This window comes from Nuphar pumila, chromosome 2 (assembly GCF_984573655.1).
Source record: "Nuphar pumila chromosome 2, dmNupPumi1.hap1.1, whole genome shotgun sequence".
In the NCBI taxonomy this organism is placed as follows: domain Eukaryota; kingdom Viridiplantae; phylum Streptophyta; class Magnoliopsida; order Nymphaeales; family Nymphaeaceae; genus Nuphar; species Nuphar pumila.
Window position 1 is genome coordinate 30,321,707 of NC_143250.1, and position 26,386 is coordinate 30,348,092.

The following is a 26,386-nucleotide window of genomic DNA, read 5'->3' on the forward strand; positions in this document are numbered from 1 at the left end:
CATTGAGCTTGAATGATAGATCGATCTTGACTTCCATTGCTACAAAATGAAGATGTGAAAAAGAAAGGAAGCAGAGAGAGACACGATTTCACCTTAGAAGATCGTATGGCTCGGATACCATGTAATGAAGTATGCGGAAGAATCCAAGAATGCTAATGCATTCACTATGTCCAACACGGACAAACGAAACAAGCATAAGAGAGGAAATCCACCAAGGGATATACGAAGGGCCTTATAACAAGGCTACACACATAAAAATAATATCCCTTTTATTGGAGAGGAGCTCTCTAAAAGCAATACAAGATACAAGGGGGTTCCCCCTATTTATAAGCAAAGGGAGACCAAAGGGAGCTCCCAATAGAGTCGTTGGGAGCCCCCAACGGTCACAATTGTGACCGTTGGGGGCCCCAACGACTCCATTGTGGGGCCCCTTTGGTATCCCAATAAACATTCTAGAAAATAAAAAAAAACAAAAAATAAAAAACAGAAAAATAAAAGGAATAAAACAAGTACCCCTATTGGGTACTTGTGAAAAGACCATAATACCCCTATCGGGTATTATGGTGAATACATCTATATTTATATATATATATATAGATGTATTATTACATATGTCTTAACAGAACGCCCCAACGAAATTCTCATATTGGTTCATATTCATAGGGTATGAGTAAGTTTTGTAGAAGTTCCAATGAGATGCACAGAAACCGAGGCAGAGAGAGAGACGGCAGTGAAATGAGAAAACTCGTTAACCTTGATTAGGGCTTATCTCTGTGTTAAATAGAGAGAGGCTAATATAAAAAATTACATAAAAGTCCCTCATTAAGCAAGAAATATCAAATAACCTACTTTTAAGAAACCTTAAACTTAAAAACCTCTTAATCTCAACACTCCCCCTCAAGCTGGAGCATAGATATCGATCATGCTCAGCTTGTCACATCATTTTGAAAAAATTGGTCTAGCAAGAGGCTTTGTAAACATATATGCAACTTGGTCCTCAAACTTTAGATATTTGGTAGTGATATGACCAGCTTGAACCATATCTCTTACATAGTGGCAATCAACCTCAATATGCTTTGTCCTCTCATGAAAGACAGGATTGTTCGCTATATATGTGGCAGCCTTGTTATCACATTTCATGGTCATAGGAGAGGAAACCTTCACCTGAAGATCATTCAGAACCGTACAAACCCACATTAATTCAACAGCTGTTTGGGCCATAGCCCTATATTCTGATTCTGCACTCGACCTAGCAACCACATTTTACTTCTTACTTCTCCATGAAATTAGGTTATCTCCTAAAAACACACAGAATCCTGTGGTAGATTTTCTATCAACTACAGATCCTGCATAGTCAGCATCAAAGTAAGCCACTATCTCCAGAGTTTCACCTTTCTTGAATAATAACCCATTTCCAGGAGAGGATTTTAAATACCTGAGAATCATTATAGCTGCATTCCAGTGTATCTTAGTTGGTTTGTCCATAAATTGGCTAACTTTGCTTACTGCTAAAGCAATATCAGGCCTGGTCACAGTTACATATAGTAGCTTCCCTACTAGTGAGCGATAGCTTTTGCTGTCAACGGGTTTCGACCCTTCTTCAAACAACTGAACTTTATGGTCCATGGGTATATTAGCTGGTTTAGCTCTCAACATTCCAGTTTCCTTTAATAAGTCAAGAACATACTTCCTTTGGGACAAAACCATCCCTTCACGACTCCTGGCAACTTCTATACCCAGAAAATATCTAAGTGAGCCAAGGTCTTTTGTAACAAACTGTTTTTGAAGATGAGCCTTTGTGGCTTCAATATCTTTCACATCATCTCCTGTAAGAATGATGTCATCCACATATACCACCATAACAACTATACCTGAGTTGGTTTTCTTGATAAATAATGTATGGTCTGCCGCTGACCTATTAAAGCCAAAACTCGACATCACTTCAAACAACTTTTGAAACCACGCGCGTGGACTTTGTTTCAAGCCATATATCGCCTTTCTCAATCTACACACCTTCTGACACTTCCCCTCAACCTCGAATCTAGGAGGTTGTTGCATGTAAACTGTCTCCTTATATAGAAATGCATTTTTCACATCTAATTGACACAAACTCCAACCATGATGAACAACTACTGAGAGAACAAGTCGAATGGTGCCCATCCGTGCAACAGGAGAAAAGGTTTCAAAGAAATCAATACCATAAGTCTGAGTATACCCTTTTGCTACTAATCTGGCCTTGTACCTTTCAATAGAACCATCCGATTTGTACTTTATTGTATAGACCCATTTGCATCCAACAATGTCAGCTTCCACTGAGGAGTCAACTAGATCCCATGTATGCTGAGACAATAAAGCATCCATTTCTTCTTGCATAGCTAGCTTCCACCTGTTATCTAGTTCTGCCTGTTGATAGTTCAGAGGAATAGTTTCAACAGATAAGGCTGAAATAAATGTTTTCATCTGATTTCCAATTCTGACATCGGACACAAAATGAGATATGGGATATAAGGTACATTGTCGAGTCCCCTTTCGTAGAGCGATTGGTCTGTTATCATCATTATGAAGATCACTGTTGTCAGTAGTACTTACCTTAGGAGAAGAAGAAGATGAAGGCACTGGAGGAGATGGAGCTCTACGCACATATACCAATGGAGGATTATTAAATTGTGAAGAGGATGAAGTTTGGTTCGGTAATGAGGGCACAAACTCCAAAGAAAAAGGAGGTATAAGTAATGGAAAAGACTCAGTTGGATCAACTTGCATCTGGGAACCAGTGCTAGAGTAATATGGAATGGATTCCAAGAAAGATACATCCGCACTGATATACTCTCGGCGAGAAATTGGATCATAACATCGATATCCCTTTTGATTTTTTGGATAACCTATAAATATGCATTTTGTAGCTTGAGCAGCTAGTTTATCACGGTCAGGGCCAAGTTTGTGTACAAAGCAAACACATTCAAATATTTTAGGTGAGAAAGAGAAGAGTGGGGCATTAGGTTTTAGGATATGTAATGGAATTTGATCTCCCACAGAAGATGAAGGCATGCGGTTGATCAGATAACAAGCAGTGATAATCGCATCACCCCAATATACTGCAGGAACATTGGATTGCATCATAAGGGTCCGTGCAATATCAAGTAGGTGTCTGTGTTTTTGCTCAGCCACACCATTTTGTTGAGATGAATAGGCATAGGTAGTTTGGGGTTGAATGCCATGATCTTGGTAAAATTGTAACAGGGATTTTGATTTAAACTCAAGAGCATTATCAATGCGAACAATCTTGACAACAGATTCAAACTGAGTTTTTATTTCAAGAATTAAGGATTTGATAATACTTGGAACTTCTGATCTTTCTTTTATTAAGAACACCCACGACAACTTAGAAAAGTCATCAACAATAACAAGATAATATCGACACTGAGTCCTAGTAGGAATCTTACTAGGACCCCATACATCTGCATGAAGAAGTTCAAAAACTTTATGACTGGACTGACTCTGACTCGAAGGAAACGAACTTTGATGATGCTTGCCCAACTGACATGCTTCACACTGCAATGATGTAGTAGAAGGAATTTGAGGAAAGACATAATAAAGCTTTGACAATGAAGGATGACCAAGACGACGATGCCACTGAACAGGACTGGAGTAGTGGTCCACTGCAACATACACATTACCCACTGGATGATGTAGGTAGTAGACTCCATGTTCTTCATAGCCTCCACCAATCTTCTTCCCCGTCAATAAATCCTGAAAATAATAACCCATCGTATCAAATATCACTCTACAGTTTAGTTCTTTGGTAAGACAACTAGCAGAGAGTAAACTTTGAGGAAAATTTGGAGCATGCAGAACATTTTTCAACTGTAAGGAGGAAGATATAGAAACATTTCCCTGACCAACAACTGGTGAGGAACTCCCATCGGCTAATGAGACTCCTCGATGAACATTAATATCTTTTAGATCTGAAAAGAAAAACGAATTTCCACACAAATGTCTGGATGCACCAGAGTCAATAATCCACTTACTAGCATTCCCTGTTGAGTAGGCAACACCAGCTATAGGAGAGGAGGAGCTTGAAGGGCGAAGAGCTATCAGCTCATCATATTCTGCTCGACTGAGGGTGATACTGTCGCTTGCAGAGATATTATCATGTGCATTTGTTACCTCTAGTGTAGTAACATTTGCTTTTGGAGCATTTGACTTTGATGAAGAAAAAAGTAGGTCGGCCATGCTTATCTCAGCAGCGATCTTCTAAATGTCCAGATTTTCCACAGAATGTACATCGAAGTTTTCCTCTGCCTCCTATACCTCTTCCACGACCTCGTCCTCTGATATTCTGAATATTTCCACGCCCATAACCAGATGAGACAACGAGAGCAGATGACTGGGACACAAGATGAGATTGGGGAAGAGAGATCGCAAGTCTACTCAGACGATTATATGCATCAGCAAGAGTAGGTACAGCGGATCCAATCGGCATTTGGACTTTTGCAACAGAAAATTCTGAAGATAAACCAGTGAGAAACCGAGCAACTATAGTCTGTTCTTGATGATCCTTGTGTTTCGAACAACAAAGAGGTCTGTGAGCATTGAGTCTTTCAAACGCAGCTTTGACGGAGGCATAGTACTGGGCCAAGGTCTATCTCCCTGCTGTAAATTATATATTTCCTGTTCGACTTGCAAGATACGACTCACATTAGTCTCTTGTGAGTACGTATCTTGAATATTGTCCCAATATTGTCCCACATCTGTTTGGCTGTATTATAGTAAATTAGACCATCTGCAATATAAGGTTCGACACTATTCATGATCCATGACATAACAATGTCATTATCTTCGTCCCAAGTAATATATTTTCCCACCTTTTCATTTGGTTCAGTTTCCAACAAAATATGTTTTCTACGATGTCCAGATACCCACATCATAAACATTCTAGACCACCTGACATAGTTTGTTTCATTCAATCTCACAGAAGAACCATACGCAAAGGGATTTGCAAATGCCTTATATTCCCCAATATTCTCATTTTTGGGATCAAATTTTGAAACGTCACCCATAATGAATGAGAGATATTTGATGCTAATACTGCTGCAAAGAAAAACAGATTCACTCTCTTAATCACTTATGATTAATTTTTTTTTTTTTAATGTTCATCAACCACAAGCCAACTAACACAGGAGCAACATATTTCATAGTCTTGTGTCAGTCAATTTCCACGACCACTCAAAGTTGTTCAACCCACATCAGGGATAAAATCATGTCAGCAAAGAAAACCAATGTATTTCACTCTCATATGATAACCTCTTTCACAACTACACAGGGTTATTTAACCCAAAACAGAGATCAGATCAGATCTGGCAATGAGATCCAAAAAAAAACTGAACCACGTCGAACTCGACATCCAGGTTCACGACCACAGGTAATAAAAAAACAACACAGGAAATGAGATTTGAGAAGAATAGAACCACGTCAAACTCGGCACCCAGATTCACGATCAAAGATAATATGAGCAAAAAAAAAAAAAAATTGAAATCACGACAGCTGCTCCCAGACACAGAAATCACGACAGCAAAAAAAAAAACTTCACAACACAGGATTTACGGCAAGAGAACAACTTTCACATCCAGATCCAAAATTGCCAACAAAAAAAAAACTTTTGTTTCTTCTGCGCACCATTCAAAACTGCCATATCCCGATCCTGATGACACGCAGTCATCGTGTCCCTTAGATCTGTGTCATGACTTTAGTCAGACACCAGATCTGTTATCATATCTATGCAAAGAAAAATTAAATGTGCACACCTGTTTCCAACCCTTTTTGTTTTTTTTTTCGCCTTTTGTTGGTGTGGATCGATCACGATCGATCACGCTCCCGAGATCTATCGCTCTGATTGTAATGAAAAGAGGCGGAAGCACCAATAGGGCAAAAGTCACTCTTTAAGAGTGATTACAAGAGCCAAGAACACAAACACCAAATGTGCACACACAAAAACTCAAGAATATAGAAAATGACTTAAAGTCATAAGTTGGATTTATTGAAGAAAGGAAGAGAAGGGTGTAAAAACCCATACATTTACAAGGGGGAACCTTCTCTTTTTATAGAGGAGGAGAGCACTTTAGAAGGATCATAAAGGGGGCTCCCTTCTAGTCGTTGGGAGCCCCAACGGTCATAAATATGACTGTTGGGGCCCCAACGACTAGATGGGTGGGGCCCCTTTATGGTTCCAAAAAGCAAAAACAGGAAATAAAAAAGGAAAAAGAAAAAGGGGAAAAAAGAAAGAAAAGTAAAAAACAAAAAATACATATGGAATTACCAAAACACCCCTATCGGGTTTTTGGTTTATACAAAACAGGAAAAAGCTATATAATTATGTATATATACATATATACGTATATATACTTATATATATATACAAATGTATATATATAAGTATATGTATATATATATTTATATATACATAATTTAACATGCCCCCTCAAACTTTACGGGGAAAAGACCGAAAGTTTGCCAAGAAGAAACATGAATCGTGGAGTTGGGAGCGCCTTGGTGAAGAAGTCAGCTAGTTGATACTCTGAAGTGACATATGGCAATGTGATGGTCCCTTTGAGATATTCGTCTCGAACATAATGGCAATCCATCTCGATATGCTTGGCCCGCTCATGAAAGGTGTGATTGCTGGCAATGTATATCGCACTCTTGTTATCACAACAGAGCTTGGTGGGAGTGGAAATGGGAACGCCCATGTCACCAAGAAGACTTCTGAGCCACACAATCTCCATAGTTGTCATCGCCATAGCCCGATATTCAGCTTCAGTAGATGATAAGGAGACCTTCTGCTGCTTCTTGCATCTCCACGAGATGAGGGATTCACTTAAAAAAATGCAAAGACCCGTAATTGAGATCCGATCATTGGGATTTCCTCCCCAGTCAGCATCAGTAAAAACAGTCAATTCAAGAGATGAGGAAGAGGATAAGAAGAGTCCCTTGGAGATGGTATTTTTGATATATCGCACAATTCTCATTACGGCCGCCATATGAACCGTAGTAGGAGCGTGCTGAAATTGGCTTGCTGCATGAACCGCATGAGCTATGTCTGGACGTGTGATGGATAGATAGGTGAGGGATCCAATTAATTGACGGTAGGGGGTTGGATCTTCAAGAAGAACACCATCTTCAAGTCTTAGTTTCGCATTGATAACTTCAGGAGTCTCCACTTTCTTTTCATCAGATATTCCTGATTTGGTACAAATTTCTGCAGCTAACTTCATTTGAGATAAGATGTACCCACGCGCTGAATAAGCCACTTCAATTCCTAAAAAATATCTCAAATAACCAAGGTCAGACATATCAAAAGTATCTTTTAACATAGACTTAACATCATTTACTCCCTTTTTGTCATTCCCAGTGATGATCATATCATCAACATACAGCAAAAGCATAATAATGGAGTCACCTGTCCTTTTGACAAAAAGAGCAGTGTCAGTATAACAAGAAGAAAAACCTAAATTGATTAATACATTACTAAACCTGTCATACCAAGCTTTAGGAGCTTGCTTAAGTCCATATAAAGCCTTTTTTAATTTTAAAACTTTTCCATTTAAATTCATACCTGGAGGTGGTTCCATATAAACTTCTTCATTTAAATTACCATTCAAGAAGGCATTTTTAACATCAAGTTGAAAGATGGGCCATTTTTTAACAGAAGCTATGGCAATAAGGGCTCGAACACTAGTCATTCGAGCAACTGGGGCAAAAGTTTCATCATAGTCTACCCCATACTCTTGGGCATAACCTTTGGCTACCAACCTAACCTTATATCTTTCTAATGAACCATCACTCTTAGTTTTTACTTTAAACACCCATCTACATCCAATGGGTTTCTTGTCATTGGGAGGATGAATGATTTCTCAAGTTTGCGCCTTTTTAAGGGCATTAAGTTTGAGCTCCATAGCTTCATTCCAATGAACATATTGTTTAGCATCATTGTAATGAGATGGTTCATGAAAGGAGTAAAGAGCAAGAAGACATGCTCGATAATTAGGGGAAAAAGAGTCATAAGAAACAAATCTATTTGGAATCTTAGGAATGCGATTTGATCTTCTTTGAGAGGTTTCTTCTATCGACTCACTTTGAGAAAATCTTTCAAGGGCACAAGGAGGATTTCTTTCATTCCTTCTAGAGTAGACTTGTATTTGTCTTGAATCATTTTCTTCTAAGTTTTGATCATTATTTGGATGTTCAACAAGATCTTCATTAAGATCAATATGATCATCTATGATGTTTTCTTGAGGTAACAAGTCAAATAAAAAGGAATAGTCAATATTTTTATTTGGTTGATGCGAAAAACCATTTTCTTCTTCGAGGAATGTGACATCTTTTGAGATATAAAGTTTATTCTTAATTATGTCAAAACATCGATATCCTTTTTGTTTTTCGCCATATCCCAAAAAAATACATTCAATAGCCCTAGGAGAAAGTTTATCATTTTTGCGAGTTAAAACAAAGCATTTACATCCAAAAATTCTTAATCTTTTATAATCGGGAGACATATTGTAAAGTTTTTCAAATGGAGAAAGATTTTTCAAAGAGGATGAAGGGATTCTATTGATGAGATATGTTGAAGTTAGAACCGCTTCGGCCCAAAAGGATTTTGGGATATTTTTTGAAATCAATAATGTTCTTGTAGTTTCTATTATGTGCCTATGCTTTCTTTCCGCAAGACCATTTTGTTGCGGAGTGTTGGGACAAGAACGTTGATGATAAATTCCATTTTCTTTTAAATAATTTTGAAAATCATTAGACATATATTCACCTCCCGAATCGGACCTAAGAATAGATAGATTTCCCAAAAAATGATTTTTAACCATTGCATGAAATTCTTTAAAGAAAGAGAAGACTTCAGATTTGCGACTTAGGAAGTATATCCACGTAAATCTAGTGAAGTCATCAATAAAGACCACATAATACGAAAAACCTCCTTTAGATAAAATTGGGGAAGGTCCCCACACATCGGAATGAACAAGTTTAAATGGCCGAGTGGTAAAATAACTTCTTTGAGGAAACAGAGTAGCTTTAGATTTCCCAAAAATGCAATCTTTACAAGTCATGTGATTGTCTTTACAAGTATTGTTCAAAAAAGGGAAGAGAGACATTTTTACAAAATTTGGATGACCAAGTCTCTCATGCCAAATTCCAATACTTTTGTCTTTAACAAGATTGCAAGATGACTTAGATGGAAGCGTCAAAAAGTCCATAAAATAGAGATCACTCCTTCTATGGCCTTGCCCAATCAGCTTCCCTGACTGGAGATCCTGCACGATGCAATCTTTAGGTGAGAAAGAGACTTGGCATCCATGGTCGGTGATTTGGGAAACGGAAAAGAGATTTAAATTAATTTTTGGAACAACTCTTACTTTAGGAACAAAAAAGTATTGAGAATTTTTGAAGTCAAGTGTTCCAATGCTTTCAATTTTTAATGACGTTCCATCGGCCGTTGAAACATAGGAGGACATGGGTTCGGAAAAAACATTTGAAAGGGAGTTTTTATGAGATGTCATATGAAAAGAAGCACCAGAGTCTAGTATCCACATACCTGGAGGTGATGAAGAGTAGGCGATGGCGGCTCCGGATGTTGAAGGAGAAGACTTGAGAAGGTGTTGGAGAACTTCGGTGATATGATTAAGAGTTTCCTTGATATCTCCTTCTTTGGTACTTTCTTCCTTCTTTGGAGAATTTTCTCCAACCGCGACAACCTTTCCTTTAAGCTTTGGACAAACCGGTCTAATGTGCCCCGGTTCATTACAATAGTGGCATATGATCCCCTTTCTAGGCCCATTGATATTTTTGTTAAAGTGGGGAGGTCTATATGCTTTAACATTTGATCCGGACCTATTAACGGCCAAAACCTCATCATTCCTAATGCTCAAGCCAAGTCGAGTTTCTTCTTGACATACCTCGGCAAGAGCATCTTCAATAGGTAGGGCTTTGCTTCTATGGAGAAGAGATGCCCTCACTTGTTCAAATTCCGGGCGAAGTCCATGAAGGAATTGAAAAAAGTGCTCCTTTTCAATTTGTTCCCTTCTAAGTTCAATATCTTGTAGAGCAACCCATTTGGGCTCAAGAAGGGCAAGCTCATCCCAAAGAGGGGTTAGAGAGCTAAAATAGTCCCGGACACTCATATCCATTTGTTTGGTGGAACAAATTTTTTCTTGACAAAAGAATTGCCGAGCAAGATCCTTTTGAGTATACATACCCTTAAGGAAAAACCAAGCCTTATTGGCCCTTCTAAACTTGGCAATATTAGCACAATTTTTAAGATCTACATTGTTCATAAACCATGCCAAAATTTTGGCATGGTTACTTTCCCAATCCTCGATTTTGGATTGATGTTCATTAATGGCTTTGATGCGCTCATCGCCATCTAAAGTCTTTTCAACTTCATTTTCAATTTTGGTAAGAACAAGAGAGGGTTCGGGAGTAGTTCCCATAACAAAGCCCCAAAGTTTCTTACCTCTTAGATGATTTTCCATAGCGGAGGCCCACATGAGATAGTTGGACCCATTTAGCTTGAAAGAGAGCTCCACTTTAGAGTCACGTTCTATCGGCACCAAATATACTTCCTTTCTTCAAAACTTTGAGAGGCACGCTTTCCAAGATGACAAAAGAGAAGCCCAATCACCAACCAAGCTTTGATACCGTGTAATGAAAAGAGGCGGAAGCACCAATAGGGCAAAAGTCACTCTTTAAGAGTGATTACAAGAGCCAAGAACACAAACACCAAATGTGCACACACAAAAACTCAAGAATATAGAAAATGACTTAAAGTCATAAGTTGGATTTATTGAAGAAAGTAAGAGAAGGGTGTAAAAACCCATACATTTACAAGGGGGAACCTACTCTTTTTATAGAGGAGGAGAGCACTTTAGAAGGACCATAAAGGGGGCTCCCTTCTAGTCGTTGGGAGCCCCAACGGTCATAAATATGACTGTTGGGGCCCCAACGACTAGATGGGTGGGGCCCCTTTATGGTTCCAAAAAGCAAAAACAGGAAATAAAAAAGGAAAAAGAAAAAGGCGAAAAAGAAAGAAAAGTAAAAAACAAAAAATACATATGGAATTACCAAAACACCCCTATCGGGTTTTTGGTTTATACAAAACAGGAAAAAGCTATATAATTATGTATATATACATATATGCATATATATACTTATATATATATACAAATGTATATATATATAAGTATATATATATATTTATATATACATAATTCAACACTGATACCATGTAAAAATTCCGATGAGATGCACAAAAACTGAGGCAGAGAGAGAGAGAGAGAGAGAGAGAGATGAGAAAACTCGTTAACCTTTATTAGGGCTTATCTCTATGTTAAATAGAGAGAGGCTATTATAAAAAATTACATACAAGTCCCTCATTAAGCAAGAAATATCAAATAACCTACTTTTAAGAAACCTTAAACTTAAAAACCTCTTAATCTCAACAAGTTTTAATGTTGGCTGTCACTGGCCTACCGCAACCCTCCTCCTTTATCCGGGCTTAGGACCGATGGTGTATAACTAAACAGTTATACCCAGGCGGAGTTAAAAAACGACCCCAACTGACCCTCATAAAAATAATAGAATATATATTTTTTTAAAAACAATTGTCCAAACAAACCCAAAGATCTGGGGCATCATAGATTTAATATTCCAAATCACAAACCAGTGCATTGAATCAAAAGAAGAAGCATCAGCTTTATTTATTTAATAAAAATAATGCTAAAATAAACTAAGACAAAAAATCGTCTATATCATAATGAGCCACTCTGTCAGAGAACCAAAAACGAGTCATAAGACTCACAGTCTCCATCCAGCAAGTCAAGACATCACCGAGCATCCGAACTAGTAAAACAGTTTTATGAAAACGGGTAAAAACTAAAGTCTTTTATACGAATTCTTCTAAAAATCTAAAGAGTAAAGGAAATAGTATAATCCAAACTCATGCATAAATTTCAAAAGAGTATCACAACAATTTATCACAATCAACTTACCATTCAAACATTTAACCAAATATCATGCAATAACAAATATCATGCGAAACATAATAAGCATGAATGCATGAACTAATGCTTAACAGTAAATATACATGATTCAATGTACATGCATGAATAACTTATTAGGCTATTTATCAGAGTTGCTTTTGCATGCATGTCTCTATTAAATGCATACAAATTTAATTTTTATTTTTCTTTAAACCCGTAGATACTTAAAACGTGTATAAATTCTTGAAGTCCAAGTTAGGTTCTCAGTTGTAGCTTAACACACAATTTGTATTTTATTAATAAGTTTCACACTCGTTCCTCGACCGATAGCAGGAATCAACACCATCCATCAGAACATTAGAAATCAACATTTAATGTCGAGACATCAGAGAAATTAACATCTATTGACGCAACTTTCTTGGTATACCAATAACTACAGCTGAGTCAACAACACTATAGGCAAGTGGCTGAATCTTCCTAAAACCGTGGCCGGGAGCTGAACCACCATATTAGGTTTAGAGACACAATCACATACGCAGTTTTAGTATCTTCATGGTTCTCCAAAATCGTCATCCAAGATTCGCACACTGTGGAAGAAACATCAAGAAAGAGATTAATTACACTGTTTGGTGTCTTTTACCTTTTCAAATATTTTCAAATTCTTTACAAAAGAACCGTTTTGCAAATCAACATGCAAAACCAAATTCAAGCTCTGGCCCATAAAATATAATAGTGCAATTAATTTTGAAAAAACTATTAACTTTTCAAAAATAAATTTTGCTATGTATAAATAAAATCAATAATATGTAGAGCAACACATGCTTCTGGCCTATACGGCTCATAGTGGTTCACATATGACCACCAACACATCTCAAAGGTGATTTATGCATCTTTTGCAAAATTTCAGTAAGCATGCATATCAACAAAATCGACAGTCTAAAATTTCATATTTATACATCAGCGCAATAGACAAACATGTATATTTAGCTATATGCATATCAACAAAATCAACAGTCTAAAATTTCATGTATATCTCAAATACATCGATAGAACCAACTGAATCTATGGCATAAACATACTTTTGATGCATGAATCATGAACATGGTAATATGCATGTACAAAAACAAATAAAATTGATGGTCTGAATATGTATTTGCATATATAATTTCAAACACATGAATTAGGAAAATCGACATATATGTGAATAATGATACAAATACATTAATCTAACAAAATCGACAACACATATACATAAATATATGTTGTTTCAAAATCAGATTTTTTCTTTTCCCTCAAACCTATACACGAATCATATTTTTACCTATTCCTTCCGGTAAAAACTTAGAGAGAAACCCGTACCTCAATCGTATCGTAGAAAAAAGACCAATGTATAAAAAAACTGGATTTCTTCTCTTCTTTCTTTTTTTTTTGTCCTTCTCGCTTCTTTTCTCTCTTTCTTTCTTTTCTCTCTCCTCACATGAGTTTGGGGTTTCCTCTTTTTTCTAGCTTACTCTCTCTCTAACTCTCTCCCTCTCACTCTAGAACACGATTTTCTGGAGAGAGGGGAGACCAACCCTTTTTTATATTAATACTTTATCTTCTTATTTATTTATTTCTTATTTTCTAATTAAATTTTTATCTATAAGGTGGCGTCCCCTCTAGAGAAGACCTTATTAAGTAGAGTTCTACTTCATATAGAACTCTACATTATCCTCTAGATAATATCTTTTTTTTTTTAATTAATTAATTAAGTTACTTATTTATTATTATATTTAATATAATATTCAAAAGAATATTCCATAGGGTGTTGCCCCCCTTTGGAAAACTCCATAGAGTAGAGTTCTACTCCAAGTAGAACTCTACCTTATCCAATTTAAATTTTAAATTGATATTAAAGTTTTAAATTGACCATGTATGAATTTTAGATGGAGATCTTGATCCAAGATCTAAATCTATATGGACTCTACCTCAACCAGATTCTAGTTAATATGGGTCCTAGACTGGGTCCAGATTCATATTAATTTGAATCAAATGGAGCGGATTCAGTCTGATCCAATCTAGAAAGAGGCAAAAATAAAGGTGAGTCATTTTTGAAAAATGCGATTTTTGGGCGAATCATAACCCGATTTCAGAAAGACAGGTCACTAACATGCTCAGAATTACGAATTTCACCTTAATTTTTGCCTTCGAATTTCACCTGAATTTAACTTGAATTTTGCTTGAATTTAAAGGTTAAAAATGAAAAAAAATTCAAATTATATTTGGCTCATCTAGCTCTTGCCAGTGGGTTCTGGGCCACGCCCAGACCCAGCTGACGTCACCTATATTTTAATATATTTTTCACAATTTTATCACTTTAATTATATATATAATTGAAAATTTATATTTTTTGAATTCCTTCACGGAAGATTATATGAAGAGGTATATATGGAGCATCCACCCGATTATCCCGAAGGTGGTGTTGCAAAGACAACCTTGAGATTAAGAAAGGCCATCTATGGGCTCAAGCGGGCATCCAGGGCATGGTTTGAGACATTCAGTACAACAATTCAATCTATTTGCTTCACATGTAGTCAATGTGATTACTCCTTATTCACTCATGTTGATAATTCTGATATGACATTGATTCTTGTCTATGTTGACGACATTATTACAACAGGGGTAGTCAGTCACGTATCAAAGATCTCAAGACCTTCCTTTGTCATAAGTTTTACATGAAGGATCTTGGTCTTCTCACGGTGTTCCCTTATGCTTTGTTCTTTCCTTTTCTTTCCAGTTGGAGCTTTGCCAGGAGGAGAAAGCGACTATGCCAGCTATTATGATAGTAAATATAAGAAAATAGAGAAGAGGAGGTAGGATTCAGCCACTCAATTGAATTGGCTGATTTCCTCATGTTGGCTATCCTCTTGGCCACATGTCATGGTAAACTTGTTTTAACAAAGATATAGCTGAGTTTTACTAAGACTGCTCTCACTGGCTGGAAGCATGGATGAAACAGCGAGCCAACTGTGATTAGGTTGAATCACATATCAACTCATGTTCATTCAACTTGGATAACTTAGTGAGCCCTAAGTTGTAATTTAAAGTTATCAGACTCTTTACCAAGGTTTAAAGTTTAAAGCTACTTAATCTGGTAAGTGTTTAGTAACTTGCACAAGATACCTTATGGAGTTTAAATCTATAGCTATTTTTCATATTTCATGTATAAAAAAGAAGATGATGACTTGCCTCTAATCACCAGTTGCTACATCAATTTGAGCTGATTTAAGACTGATTCCCAAATTTATCAGCCATTAACTACATATCATCTAAGAGGTGAGTTTCAATGTGCAACCCGATGAAGTCCGCAACTTTGTCAGGAGCAAGGGGCAACTGATTATTAACTGAAATTGTATTGTTGTGTTCCAAAATCAACTTAGCTAAAGGATTTGCAAGTATTTGCAAATTCATTTGCATTGCATAGCTGCCCAGAATGATATGATGGATGGTGACACTGACATCACATCATCAACAAATGGATCTCCAACTCCCAACTAAGGATTGAATTGGTAAATTTTGATTATCATCGGTCACTCCTTCAGCCATTATGAATTGTAAATGACCATGAATATCTTCTTCTTTTCCCCCTTTAACCCTGATATAATAGGCTTTCTTGTCCATGCCTGAGACCAAGTCTAGCTATTCTTCTCTTTTGGTTGTTCCAAGACCCCTGATTCCTGATTGGCTTTCCATCTGCAAGTAACATCAAAATAATTCATTTGTATTATGATGGTCGAAGAAACAATAAGTTGTGAATTGAGGTAGACTATATAGCTAGGAAAAATGTTGCTAAAGATGTTTCATTTACTTGCTAACCTTGGTTTTTTTTTGGCTAATCGTAATGCATTATATTGTAATAAGCACCATATGCTTTGCATATTCATGTGATTGCTGAAGGCATTAATCTGGATTTTCATTTTCTTAATGAAAATATCTTGGAACAATTCTCCCTTCTTTGTAGTATATATCTTTATCCATGATCGTCCCTCATAAGGCAAAACCAAAACCATCCTTCCCTTATCCTATTTTCCAAAATCATCCGTCCCTTTTTACCAACCATGGCAAAATCATCCTTAAGGTAACTAGATGTCACATGATGGAAGAATGCATTTGTCCTAACCTTTTGAAATGTAAGGACGATTTTGGAAAATCAGATAAGGTAGGGATGATTATGGAAAAACTCATCTCTCTCTCTCTCTCTCTCTCTCTCTCTCTCTCTCTCTCTCTCTCTCTCTGTGGCGCGCACGAAGCCTCTCCTTCACAAACTCTTATTGATCACACATAGGAGAGTGAGTGTATTACAATGCACTCTGTTGTGTGGTCTTGTATGTGTTACTGCCAGGCAGTTTTCTTTTCTTTATGCTTTCATGTTCTTTTGTCTATTGTGTTTAGGCTCGATAAACATTTATTTAATATTATGAGTTTTTTCTTTTCTAGCTTTCTTGCTGCACCAATCAGTTTCCATAGTTGATATGTTAGATATCACATTTTGTGCTTGGATCTCCACTAAGATTTTGTTTATTTGACTTGGCTGTATCTCTTTCTATGTCTTCTTTACCTTCTATATGCACACATGATTGGTATGTGATTGAGCCTGCTTATCTAGTATCATGGAACCTTCTCTTGACCTCCTTTCGAGAACCAGCAATTGGTTTTGTGCCAATGGCTAATGGTGGTGCACTTTTGACCTTATCTACTGTATCTCTTGCTTCTAATGCTGTCATTGTTTCTATGGCATGGACACATTTCTCATGCGCTAGCGTATGAACATGGACACCTGCAAGCAAAACATGTGTATGTGCACACACAAAAAATCGGTCATGGGTTCAGGGTATTCATGGAAGAATAATACAAGCACTTGCACTAGGATATTCACAAAGAGGTGATACAAAACGCATGCACTAGGGTATTCACAAAGGGGTAATACAATCACATGGATTAGCTGTTCACAAGAAATACATGCTCCCACATATGGACTCTGCTCGTCACATAGAGATGGATACAAGGATACATTTCTCATTTTCAGACAGCATACAGCATTGATGTTTCATTATCTTGTGTATAGATACACAAAATTTCTAAGTCAAGGTCGCTGTCTTCGCATATCTTGGAAGCTTTTACATACAAGTGCCAGAGACATGCAATATACACACTTGAGGTCTATCTCTGAAAGGATCAATGTTGGTTAGGCACAGTTACTACTTAGTTGGACACAAACGTCCCAACATATCCAAAGCCAATTATAAGAAATGCAGCAGCTTGTAGGAATAGATAGATATAGAAGTGATCACGACCAAACAAGAGATCATAGATTGCACAGTAGAAGAGGAGTAGTCCCATCAGGATCTCCAGTGTATGAATCCTGATAATTGAACACCACCAATGTTAGACAATGTTTTTAAAAACTACGTTCTCTCTGAAACATAAAGAATTAATTCCTAGGGTTAAGTCAGTGGTTAGACTTTTGCACCCACTACAGAACTTGAGAAAAGCTTGTGAGCTGGCAAGGTTTTATCGAGCCCTTCAGATTGCCTTTTGTCTTTTGAGTTGCTCTCTCTCTCTCTCTATATATATATAATGTAGGTTTTATCTAATATTAAACTAGTTGTGTTTAACATTAGCTACATTCAACCATATTAAAATTTACCCTTAAAAAATGACATTTTTTAAAATGCATGGCTACTTTTTTGGGCATTATAGGTCTTTTGAACTTGGAGGGAAATGAAAAGTCAAACATCTTTTTAAAAAAGTAACTTTATGAATCTAAAGTTAACCTTTTGACCTCAAAAAATAACCGTGCATTTTCAAAAGTGCCATTCTTTTAGGAGGATTTGTCATTTTAATAAGGTTGAATTCATCTAATGTTAAATATAACTAGTTTAATGTTAGATAAACCCATTATATATATATATATATATTACATATATCAAGTGGGAGAGAAGAGACCCTGAACTACTGTATCTCATCTTTCTTTGTTTCTCAGCTGCTGCACATTGGTCATATCTATGTGAAGAAGCAGCTGAACCCACTAGAGTTTGTTGTTAAGCTGATTCTGCTAACACATTGCAGAAACTGCTGCTGACCCAGTGTCTAAAAATCCTTCAAGTTTTTGGAAAGGATACATACATTTATAGCGGTTTTGTAATCGAAAACTTGGTATAAGAAAATTTGTTTGGTTATTCAATTTAGTTACTTGGGTCCACTTGATGAAGACTCATGAGATTAATTTGACTTAGATGACATGGTATGTACCTATGTGGTCTCAGTGGGTTATGCTGATAGTCAATCATGTCTTTTCCAACAAAATCCAACATAAATACACCTAAGAATTACTTGATTATCAATGTGGGACACACTGGCGTAATGCACCCTTCAATAAAATTTGTTCCAAAACTAGTGATACCTCTCTCCAGCTCGTGATCGGGGCTTCTTGTTTGTCTTGATGCTAGTCTTCTGCTTTGTTGTGTTTCCAAGCTTCTCTGTGACCACCCACTCATTCACTCTTTCTGCCTCTATTAGTCCAATGATGGCTGCCTTTGTTCGATGCAGTGACATTACATTTTCGAAGAGTATCCAAAATACAACCAAATGAAGTGATCTATTAAGATCCAAAAGAGCAGAGAGTTATGCCTCTTTCTTGGAAAACAATATAGTTATTATCTGAGTGAGGTTGAGTGCATACCTTGGGGTGCATATGGCATTCAGAATGGTGATTGTTGAAGGAATGTAGATTGCAACAAATTTGGGAAGATGTATTTCAGGAACCAGCACGCATAATGGGATGATGATGCAGTAGAAAAAGAAGGTTACTAGATGGGCCACAATCTTCCGTATGAAGAAGAATGCATATATGACATGAAATTTCTTCCACATGGACACCTTCTGCTTTTCCAAATAACAAATTTGAGAAATTAATGCTGTTCATCTCAAATGGAGGAAATAATTCTACCTAACTTTATCTACTTTATTCTGATAATTTACTTTTGCTACTATTGTTCATTAAAGCATTAGCATAATTTTTTTTCCATAGAACTATTATTCTATACCCTTATGTAGGTTAGTTTATGACCTATCTTACCTAAGTCAGCTTTTACCTTGAGAGTTTTACAACTTGCAAGAGCCAGTTTTTGGTATCCTTGCAGCTTGGTTCAAGGTCCTCGGACTCACACTATGACTGCAGTTGATCTGGATCAAACTCCAAACTTACATAAGGCAAGGAGTGGTAAAGGGCTGTTTTGGAGTGAAGATGTCTAAAGAAGATAAATCTACAATTGCAAGACTTGCTTGGGTTCCTGGTCAAGTTCAGTATTAGTTGTAACAATGTAAATCACCTAATTTGCATTTGAATGTTTGTATAACATAGTATTTTGTAAATAACACAGTAAGTGGTAAAGGGAAGAAAGAAAAGAAGAAAAGAGAATGAATATCTTTCAGCAAAGTCCTTTACAATGTATCCAACTCCAGTACTACTAAAGCCAGAGATGCACATGATAGATTCGTGATGATAGCCCATGGATCCATCACCATTGTTTTGATCTTGGATGATACTTAAATTCTTTTCGAAGAGTCACGCCTCTTCATGGGATTTTTGTTAAGTGTCACCACAAAGCTGTGTCATGAGTCAGCTCAGTGGAGGCAGCACTAAGCGTTCTTGGGTTAATTGCTCATGTCCTACACAATTCTGGAAGTTTTAGTATCAAAGCTACGTCAGGTTCATTTGAACTGATTCTATGCTGAGAATTTCTCTATTCAGTTGTATAAAAACTGAACTAGTTGCTACTTCATGATGCAGGCAGCCAACCACATGATTACTTTGCAACTGGGATGAACATGTGACAAACTAAATCCCCTGTTGGCCCTGTTTGATAAAGTAAACTTGTGTTGAACAAATCTGTTGTCTATCTTAGTATATTTTATCAATAAAATGTTTCGGAAGGCTATAAAGGTTTTACTATAAACATATGGCAACATCAGATGTTTAAGCACATACCTCACACAAGATGATCTCCTTCATCATTTTCCTGAAGAGATTGGCAGGCCCACATGACCATCGGTGTTGCTGATATCTATATGCTTTAAATGTGCTGGGTAGTTCATTCTTAACCTGCCATTTTGTTCTTAATTATGGGACTATCTGATAAATGCATTAATAAGGGAAAACAAATAATTGAAGAGCAATAAAGTAAAAGAAGTTGAAAAGACAAACTCACAGAGAGGTCACCCACAAAGACAAACTTCCAACCCTTGAGGCTGGCTCTAACTGCTAAGTCCATATCTTCCACAGTTGTCCTTTCTTTCCATCCACCTGCATCGACAAGGGCTTGAATTCTCCAGACTCCTGCTGTGCCTGCAATTGCTTATTCTCTGCATTTATGGCTTTGACATGAAAAACATAAATGACGAGGAATTGTGCAATATGCTTGTTGGTTCATTTACCATTGAAGCCAAAGAAGGAATATGTTGAGGACCCTACTTCCTGTTCTACACTGAAGTGGTAGTCTAGGGACATCTCCTGGAGACGTGTCATTAAGCACTCATTTGAGTTCACTGCATTTAAAGTAACATTATTGACAATTTTTATCAGTGATAGTGGTGGTTATTGTGATAATGATTTATTCAAAGTTCTATACATTAAAGATATGGGATATGAAACTCTAGCAAGGTGATGAACGCCTGCTTCTTTTTTAGTGAAACTAAACCTGAAAATGCCTGATATGGAACCTAGATATAATGTACAGAACTAACCAAAATCATAGTCAGTAGACTATGTCATTATAGGTTTGAGTACAATTCCAGAATTGCCACTGTTAGTGTTTAGTTTTGTGGCAATTAAGTAGCCCAATGAGTATTGGTTTAATGTTGCTAATTTGACTTAGCTGGCTGCAGTTTACAACTACTAAAGTAGGTTTCATGGTTTGTGTCAATTATACTGCTGCCTAAGTGAATTTCAGTAATGAAATGGTGACTAGATTTCGGTAATGGTGCATTACCATGTGTTTAAGTCCATTTTTCTATGATGCTAATGTCCTTTGGTTATTTATCAGGCTTGGTGTTGCTACTGGACTTCAGATTGGTCACTGTGACACTCTGACCTGTTTGAAGATGATTCAGCAAAGCTCATAGCTTAACCATCTTCACAACATTGATTCTTATTGGCCTGTTCTGATGCTGGCTACAAGAAACTATTTGACTGATCTTAGTTAGTAACCTGCTCACTGGGGTCAGCTTTCATCTTTACCATAGTTATATATTACTTACCAAATCTCCATCGTGCCTGAACCAAGCCGAGTTCTGGGTTGCCAAGAAGAAAGGGAACTGTCCTAGAGAGAAAGTCAGGCTCTGGCTGGAAATCTGCATCAAATATAACTACGAACTCACAATCTTTAACATAATTCTTCTTAAGTCCATCCCTTAGTGCCCCTGCCTTGTAACCATTCCTGTTGTTTCTCGTTTCATACTTGATATTCACTCCCTTGCTCATCCATTTCAAGCATTCCATCTCTACCAAATCCTGTTAAATGTCAAAATACAACTAGTTATTTGTAGTTAAAAGGGAATATAGTTTCTGATCAAAGAAGTTTATGAGCCATGATGTTGTTAAAAGTTAGGTATAAACTAATCATTTAGCAAAATAAGATGTTGAAAGAGAAACCAGATCACCAATTGAACTGATTTAGTGTTGACTTAGTTGATTCAGCTTGTGTTTAAGGGATTTTGGGTGCTTTCTCTGTTCATTATGAATGGGCTTGGGGATGGGTCAGTACATGCCTTTAGTGAACTTTGCCAAGTGCCTCAAATTGGGAGATCTTTTCCATTTATTTGTGTGGGTTGAGTCAAGATTGGAGTCATACCCTAGTCATTTTGTCAGTTGAATCATCTAGAACTTGAATTATGATTTTATCAGATGGCCATGAGAGTCCACATGAAGCTCCAATTGATAGCCGGTACACCTGAAAATAGTGAAATTGTTAATAATATATTTGTGATTCAAATGAGTAATTAAAATTAGAACTCCATAATAGCAAACTTAAAAGGTAAAAATGTTTTTTACCTCTTTCTCATTAAACATAGGTATCTGAACAAGAACCACTGGGTAGGAACCTTTCATTTCTAAATCCTCTTTTATAGCGTCCAATTTATACTTGGTGTACCTTTTTCTGCCCAACAATTTCACACAAGCAATCACTACAGCCATGTAGACCCTCTCAACAAACAGCATTACAGACATCACTCCACAAATCCATATGGCGATCCTTAACATTGGAACGATGAGTGGCACTCGAATTTCTCTCCACACCAATCGAAAATTCTCTGCAGCATCACCCTGGTCATGTGGCAACAAGTTGGTGGCTGGAAATAGCCTACCCATGTTTATCCTTTCAATGCTTAAGGGGAGCAAGGGAACTGCTAATTTTGCAAATTAAAGCTGATGAAATTTCTTGCACAGAATTCTCCTTCTTCCTTTCTTCTTTCCTTAAAATGCTTCAGAGACCGGTGCCGAGAAATCTGAAGGATGAATAGGATTTGTTTAAATAGACAAATGGCCAGGAGGGTTCTGAGCTGGCACGACGATTGCACGCAAATTGATGCACTCAGGTGGCAGACTGTCTGAAGGTGAGGATTGTGAATTTAATGAGACACATGTTCGACATGCAGAGGGCGAGTTCTTAGTGCTAAACAAATGGCCATTTTGTCCCACCGACATCGATTTTCATACCGAATTTCAGATGCATTTCACTGTCTTAATAGTGTTAAATAAGTTTTGACTTCGTTGTGTTGTGCAGATATAGTTGCTATTTGTATATTTTAATTTTATCTCTTGGACAATCTCTATTGATGGTCATTGGGTAAAAGTCTTCCCTGGGTTTTATGAGGATAGGTATGATCCTGAACTCGACCGTTACAATTTGAATTAAAGTGGTGTCATCCGAGGCATAGATGTCAAAGATAGAGGAGTCTTGCTACTTTTGTTAAGTTGGCATATGGAGTTATTCCCTTGTGTCCTTACATGAATTGCCTTGATGCACTGGCTTCCTCTTCATCCATCTGGGTAGACTAAATCATCTCTTTTTGTACTCTAGTGCCAGAAGATTGATTCCTGAGGATATTCCTTGCCTTCTACGTGTAAGTATGTGCATGTTTACATGAGAAAAAAGAAAGAATTGAGACCATGGATGCCAGTTAAGAAGCACAGAGCATGATGTTGCTAATATGCTAAGGTGTGTTTAATGGTTGGTTGGGGGGTGTAGGTATTGCATACCATTTTATGGTCTAATGTACAATAAATGCTTACAGGTTGGTAGATATGCATTCCAGAAATAGGGATGGGATTAAAAGCATTCCATCTGCGCACTTGGAAGCCTGTGAACTTATACCAACAGCTCAAGAAACATGCAAAGATGAATGGATGTGTTACAACGTGGAAAGCAGCATAAAACTTGAAGAAAATAAAAAAGTGAAGAGCAGAAAGAAAGTGGGAATTCAGAACTTAGAGGCTTTGTATCAAATTTAGAAAATTGTTCAATAACGCTGCTTAGAAGGGTGGGGATGGTCTCGAATAAAGCTGCTTTTTCTGACCATCCTGTCGAGAGCGATCAGGTAAAACTGTGGGTTACACAATGTTCATGTGAGACGCCAACAAAAGCTATGACACATCTTGTTTGATACTCAAAAGTAGCTGTGGGTCCCACAACACAGGGCAGGTGTAGCTTTCTGTTTTAGGCGTTTTACATAAAAAGTTGCGGATCTGCTCTCTCATGTGAGTGGTCTTGACCATCAAGTTCTAGTTCAAGGAATGAAGGTGGTTAGGCATTTAAAGCAGTTCGGATTCGGTTTGGATGTACCATTTACCGAAAGACATTGGCTATTCGGATTCAGATGGGCAAGGACAGTTTTGAATCCTACTTTTTATGTAATCGGGTTCAGATATCCATCAGACTCGGACTGAAAATCGTCAGCCGTGTTTAATTATTAATCATGTTCCATTTGCTTTACAGTATCTGACTTATTGAAATCGGATTCAGTTCTGATATCAGATAGCATCCTATTTGTTGACATCCCTAAATCCAAAATTTACCCAAACTGCTTAGACCCATCATATGGACCTTGAAGACCTAGAGAGAAAAAATGTCTTAAACACAATACTTGATAGATCCAAGCAACTAATTGCTTTATGACCTCCAATCATAATGCACTAAATTGTGCCAAGAAAGGGTCGCTTCTATTCAATACAGATGATGAATTCCTCTTTCTTAGCTATTCTCTTGCATCTATGATCTAGTAGGCTTGGTTGCTTTTCGCAATTTACATGAACTACTAGTTGGGAAGTTGGTCATAATTGTCGTTTTGGATTTATGCAATTTGTGCGTCCAGATTTTCTTAAGTGCTTAAATTTTATGAATCCGAAACAACATTTATGACCAACTTCAAAAAGCCTCAAGTGCAAGGCAAATAGTAGAAGTTTTATTTGCTTTTCTCTATGGTTGCTATTATAGAAGTGTTATTAATCTCATAATAGATGCAAACTCCACTCATAAGAGAACATCCTAACAATAACTTAACGATCAAGTATTTCTAATCTACCCTAAAGAATGATGCCTAAAAGATAATTGGGTACAATAAGAATAGTAAGAATAATCAAGGAAGTGACTATTTTTTGCATCTCTAAGATGCTTGCTTATGATCGTCAAATTATGCAACCTTTGTTGTAACAAATTGGAACATGAAAATAATTGTGAAAATGACCTATACAAAATATATGACCTGTTCCTAAAAATGCCCTGCAATTTCTACCATTTTTCTGATGTTCAAAATCACAAATACCCAACTTCACTATGACCTTTTTAATCATCTCATGTGTAGAACTAAAAAACTTTGCGGTATATCGCTCTGCTCCTTGGGTAACACAAACAAGCACTTAAAATGAGTTTTGCATGCTTTTTTCTTGCAGACATCACAAAGGTTCCATAAAATTTATGTGTGAACTTCTTGATAATCTCGAACTTTGGAACATTGCATATATGTCACGAAGTTCGTACATATATCATGAAGTTGGCAAATAATTTTATGTGCGAACTTTGTTCAAACTACAGAACATTGCACATATTTCAGAAAGTTCACAGATAATTTATGTGCATCGTGAGTATAAAAACCAAAACACTGCAACCCAGAATTTTTAGGTTTATTTGTGATTTCTAACCAGTGGTCCCCATCTTGCTTTCCTGCGGTGACTTTTTCGGCAACTATTTCGGCGGGACTTCATCATCAAGTATTAATCTTTGACAACATTTTTTTTCAGTAATCACATATTTAACTGTTGAACCAATTAATGTTTTTAAGCACAATTTTTTTGAAACACGATTTAACAATAACATGTGTGAATGTTTATATGTATATATTTATTTGTGTTTGGTTATTGTTGTTCATTTTTTTTTTGTATTTTCATGTGTGTTTAGCATTTAGGGTTTACTATGTTTATGATTTATATATATATGGATGTCCTTTTCTCATATGTTAGTTTCTGAAGATAAATGATATATGTGTAGTTATTATAGGCACGTAACGATGGCCTCCGAAAGGATTACAATATACTATTGTAGCAATGATCACTCTGCTTTGGGATCTATATTGGTCTCAAAAAATAATAGTTATAAGATATTTGTAACTTTGATGTCTCTTAAAATTAGATATGTGAAAGAGTCAATTAGCCTTCGGTTTAGCAAAGATGCCAAATTAGATAGCCAACATTTATGGATAGATGTCTTGGATGATGATGATGATGTAGAATCCATATTATTTAGTGGTAATGTTTACGTAGTTGTTTGCAAAATTGAAGAAAGGTTATTTATCAAGAAGCAGTTAATGAATAAAATAATGATCTTTTAGAGAACATACATCTATCTCAAGCACCATCGATCAAGCTCAATTTTTTAAAAAACATGGATCTTTAACATACAAGCAATGAAGAACAAATAATTGATATTGTGCATGATCAAAAAATCATTACAAAAGATGGAGAATCATGTCGGCAAGTCAATGATAAAGCTAGGTACAAGTTTTAATTTATGATTGAGATATAGGTGTAATTATTATATTTTTGCATATATGTATAATCTTGAATGTTGAAAATGCAAGAATGTTGAATGCATGGATGGGTTGAAAGCGATAAATATAATGAATCTTGACTTAGTTTGTGCAACTGAACAATTAATTAGTAGAGGATGAAATAAAAAAAAACAACCCATTGTGCCAATATACCATGTTTATTGTACAAGTTCCTCAAAATATAAACAACAAAATTAGATGATGGA

General features: G+C 36.6%; 1 protein-coding gene and 2 long non-coding RNA genes across 4 annotated transcripts in view; 2 read left to right on the forward strand and 1 right to left on the reverse strand.

The window, feature by feature from the left end:
- The window catches only part of LOC149845144 (uncharacterized), a 72,039-nt gene extending 52,072 nt beyond the window's left edge, over nt 1-19,967 (forward strand). Inside the window, exons 2-3 of one of the 2 annotated variants that reach the window (XR_016430426.1) lie at nt 19,220-19,783; nt 19,870-19,967. This is a non-coding gene — a long non-coding RNA (uncharacterized LOC149845144). Of the gene's footprint in view, nt 1-19,219 lie in introns of both variants that reach the window. The other variant, XR_016430425.1, reaches the window with a different exon arrangement.
- On the reverse strand, nt 17,280-22,356 carry LOC149845145 (glucomannan 4-beta-mannosyltransferase 1-like). Its single transcript, XM_089997488.1, has 9 exons — nt 22,129-22,356; nt 21,929-22,027; nt 21,336-21,588; nt 20,514-20,624; nt 20,288-20,424; nt 20,068-20,181; nt 18,760-18,959; nt 18,481-18,675; nt 17,280-17,439 (listed from the first exon to the last, which is right to left on the reverse strand). The coding sequence occupies exons 1-9, from the start codon at nt 22,336-22,338 to the stop codon at nt 17,280-17,282; spliced, it is 1,479 nt and encodes a 492-aa protein (XP_089853614.1). The 5' UTR covers nt 22,339-22,356.
- Nucleotides 22,357-22,514: 158 nt separating this feature from the next.
- On the forward strand, nt 22,515-24,070 carry LOC149845146 (uncharacterized). The gene is made up of 3 exons (XR_016430427.1): nt 22,515-22,691; nt 23,159-23,296; nt 23,373-24,070. It is a non-coding gene; the product is annotated as an uncharacterized LOC149845146 (long non-coding RNA).
- Nucleotides 24,071-26,386: the final 2,316 nt, after the last annotated feature.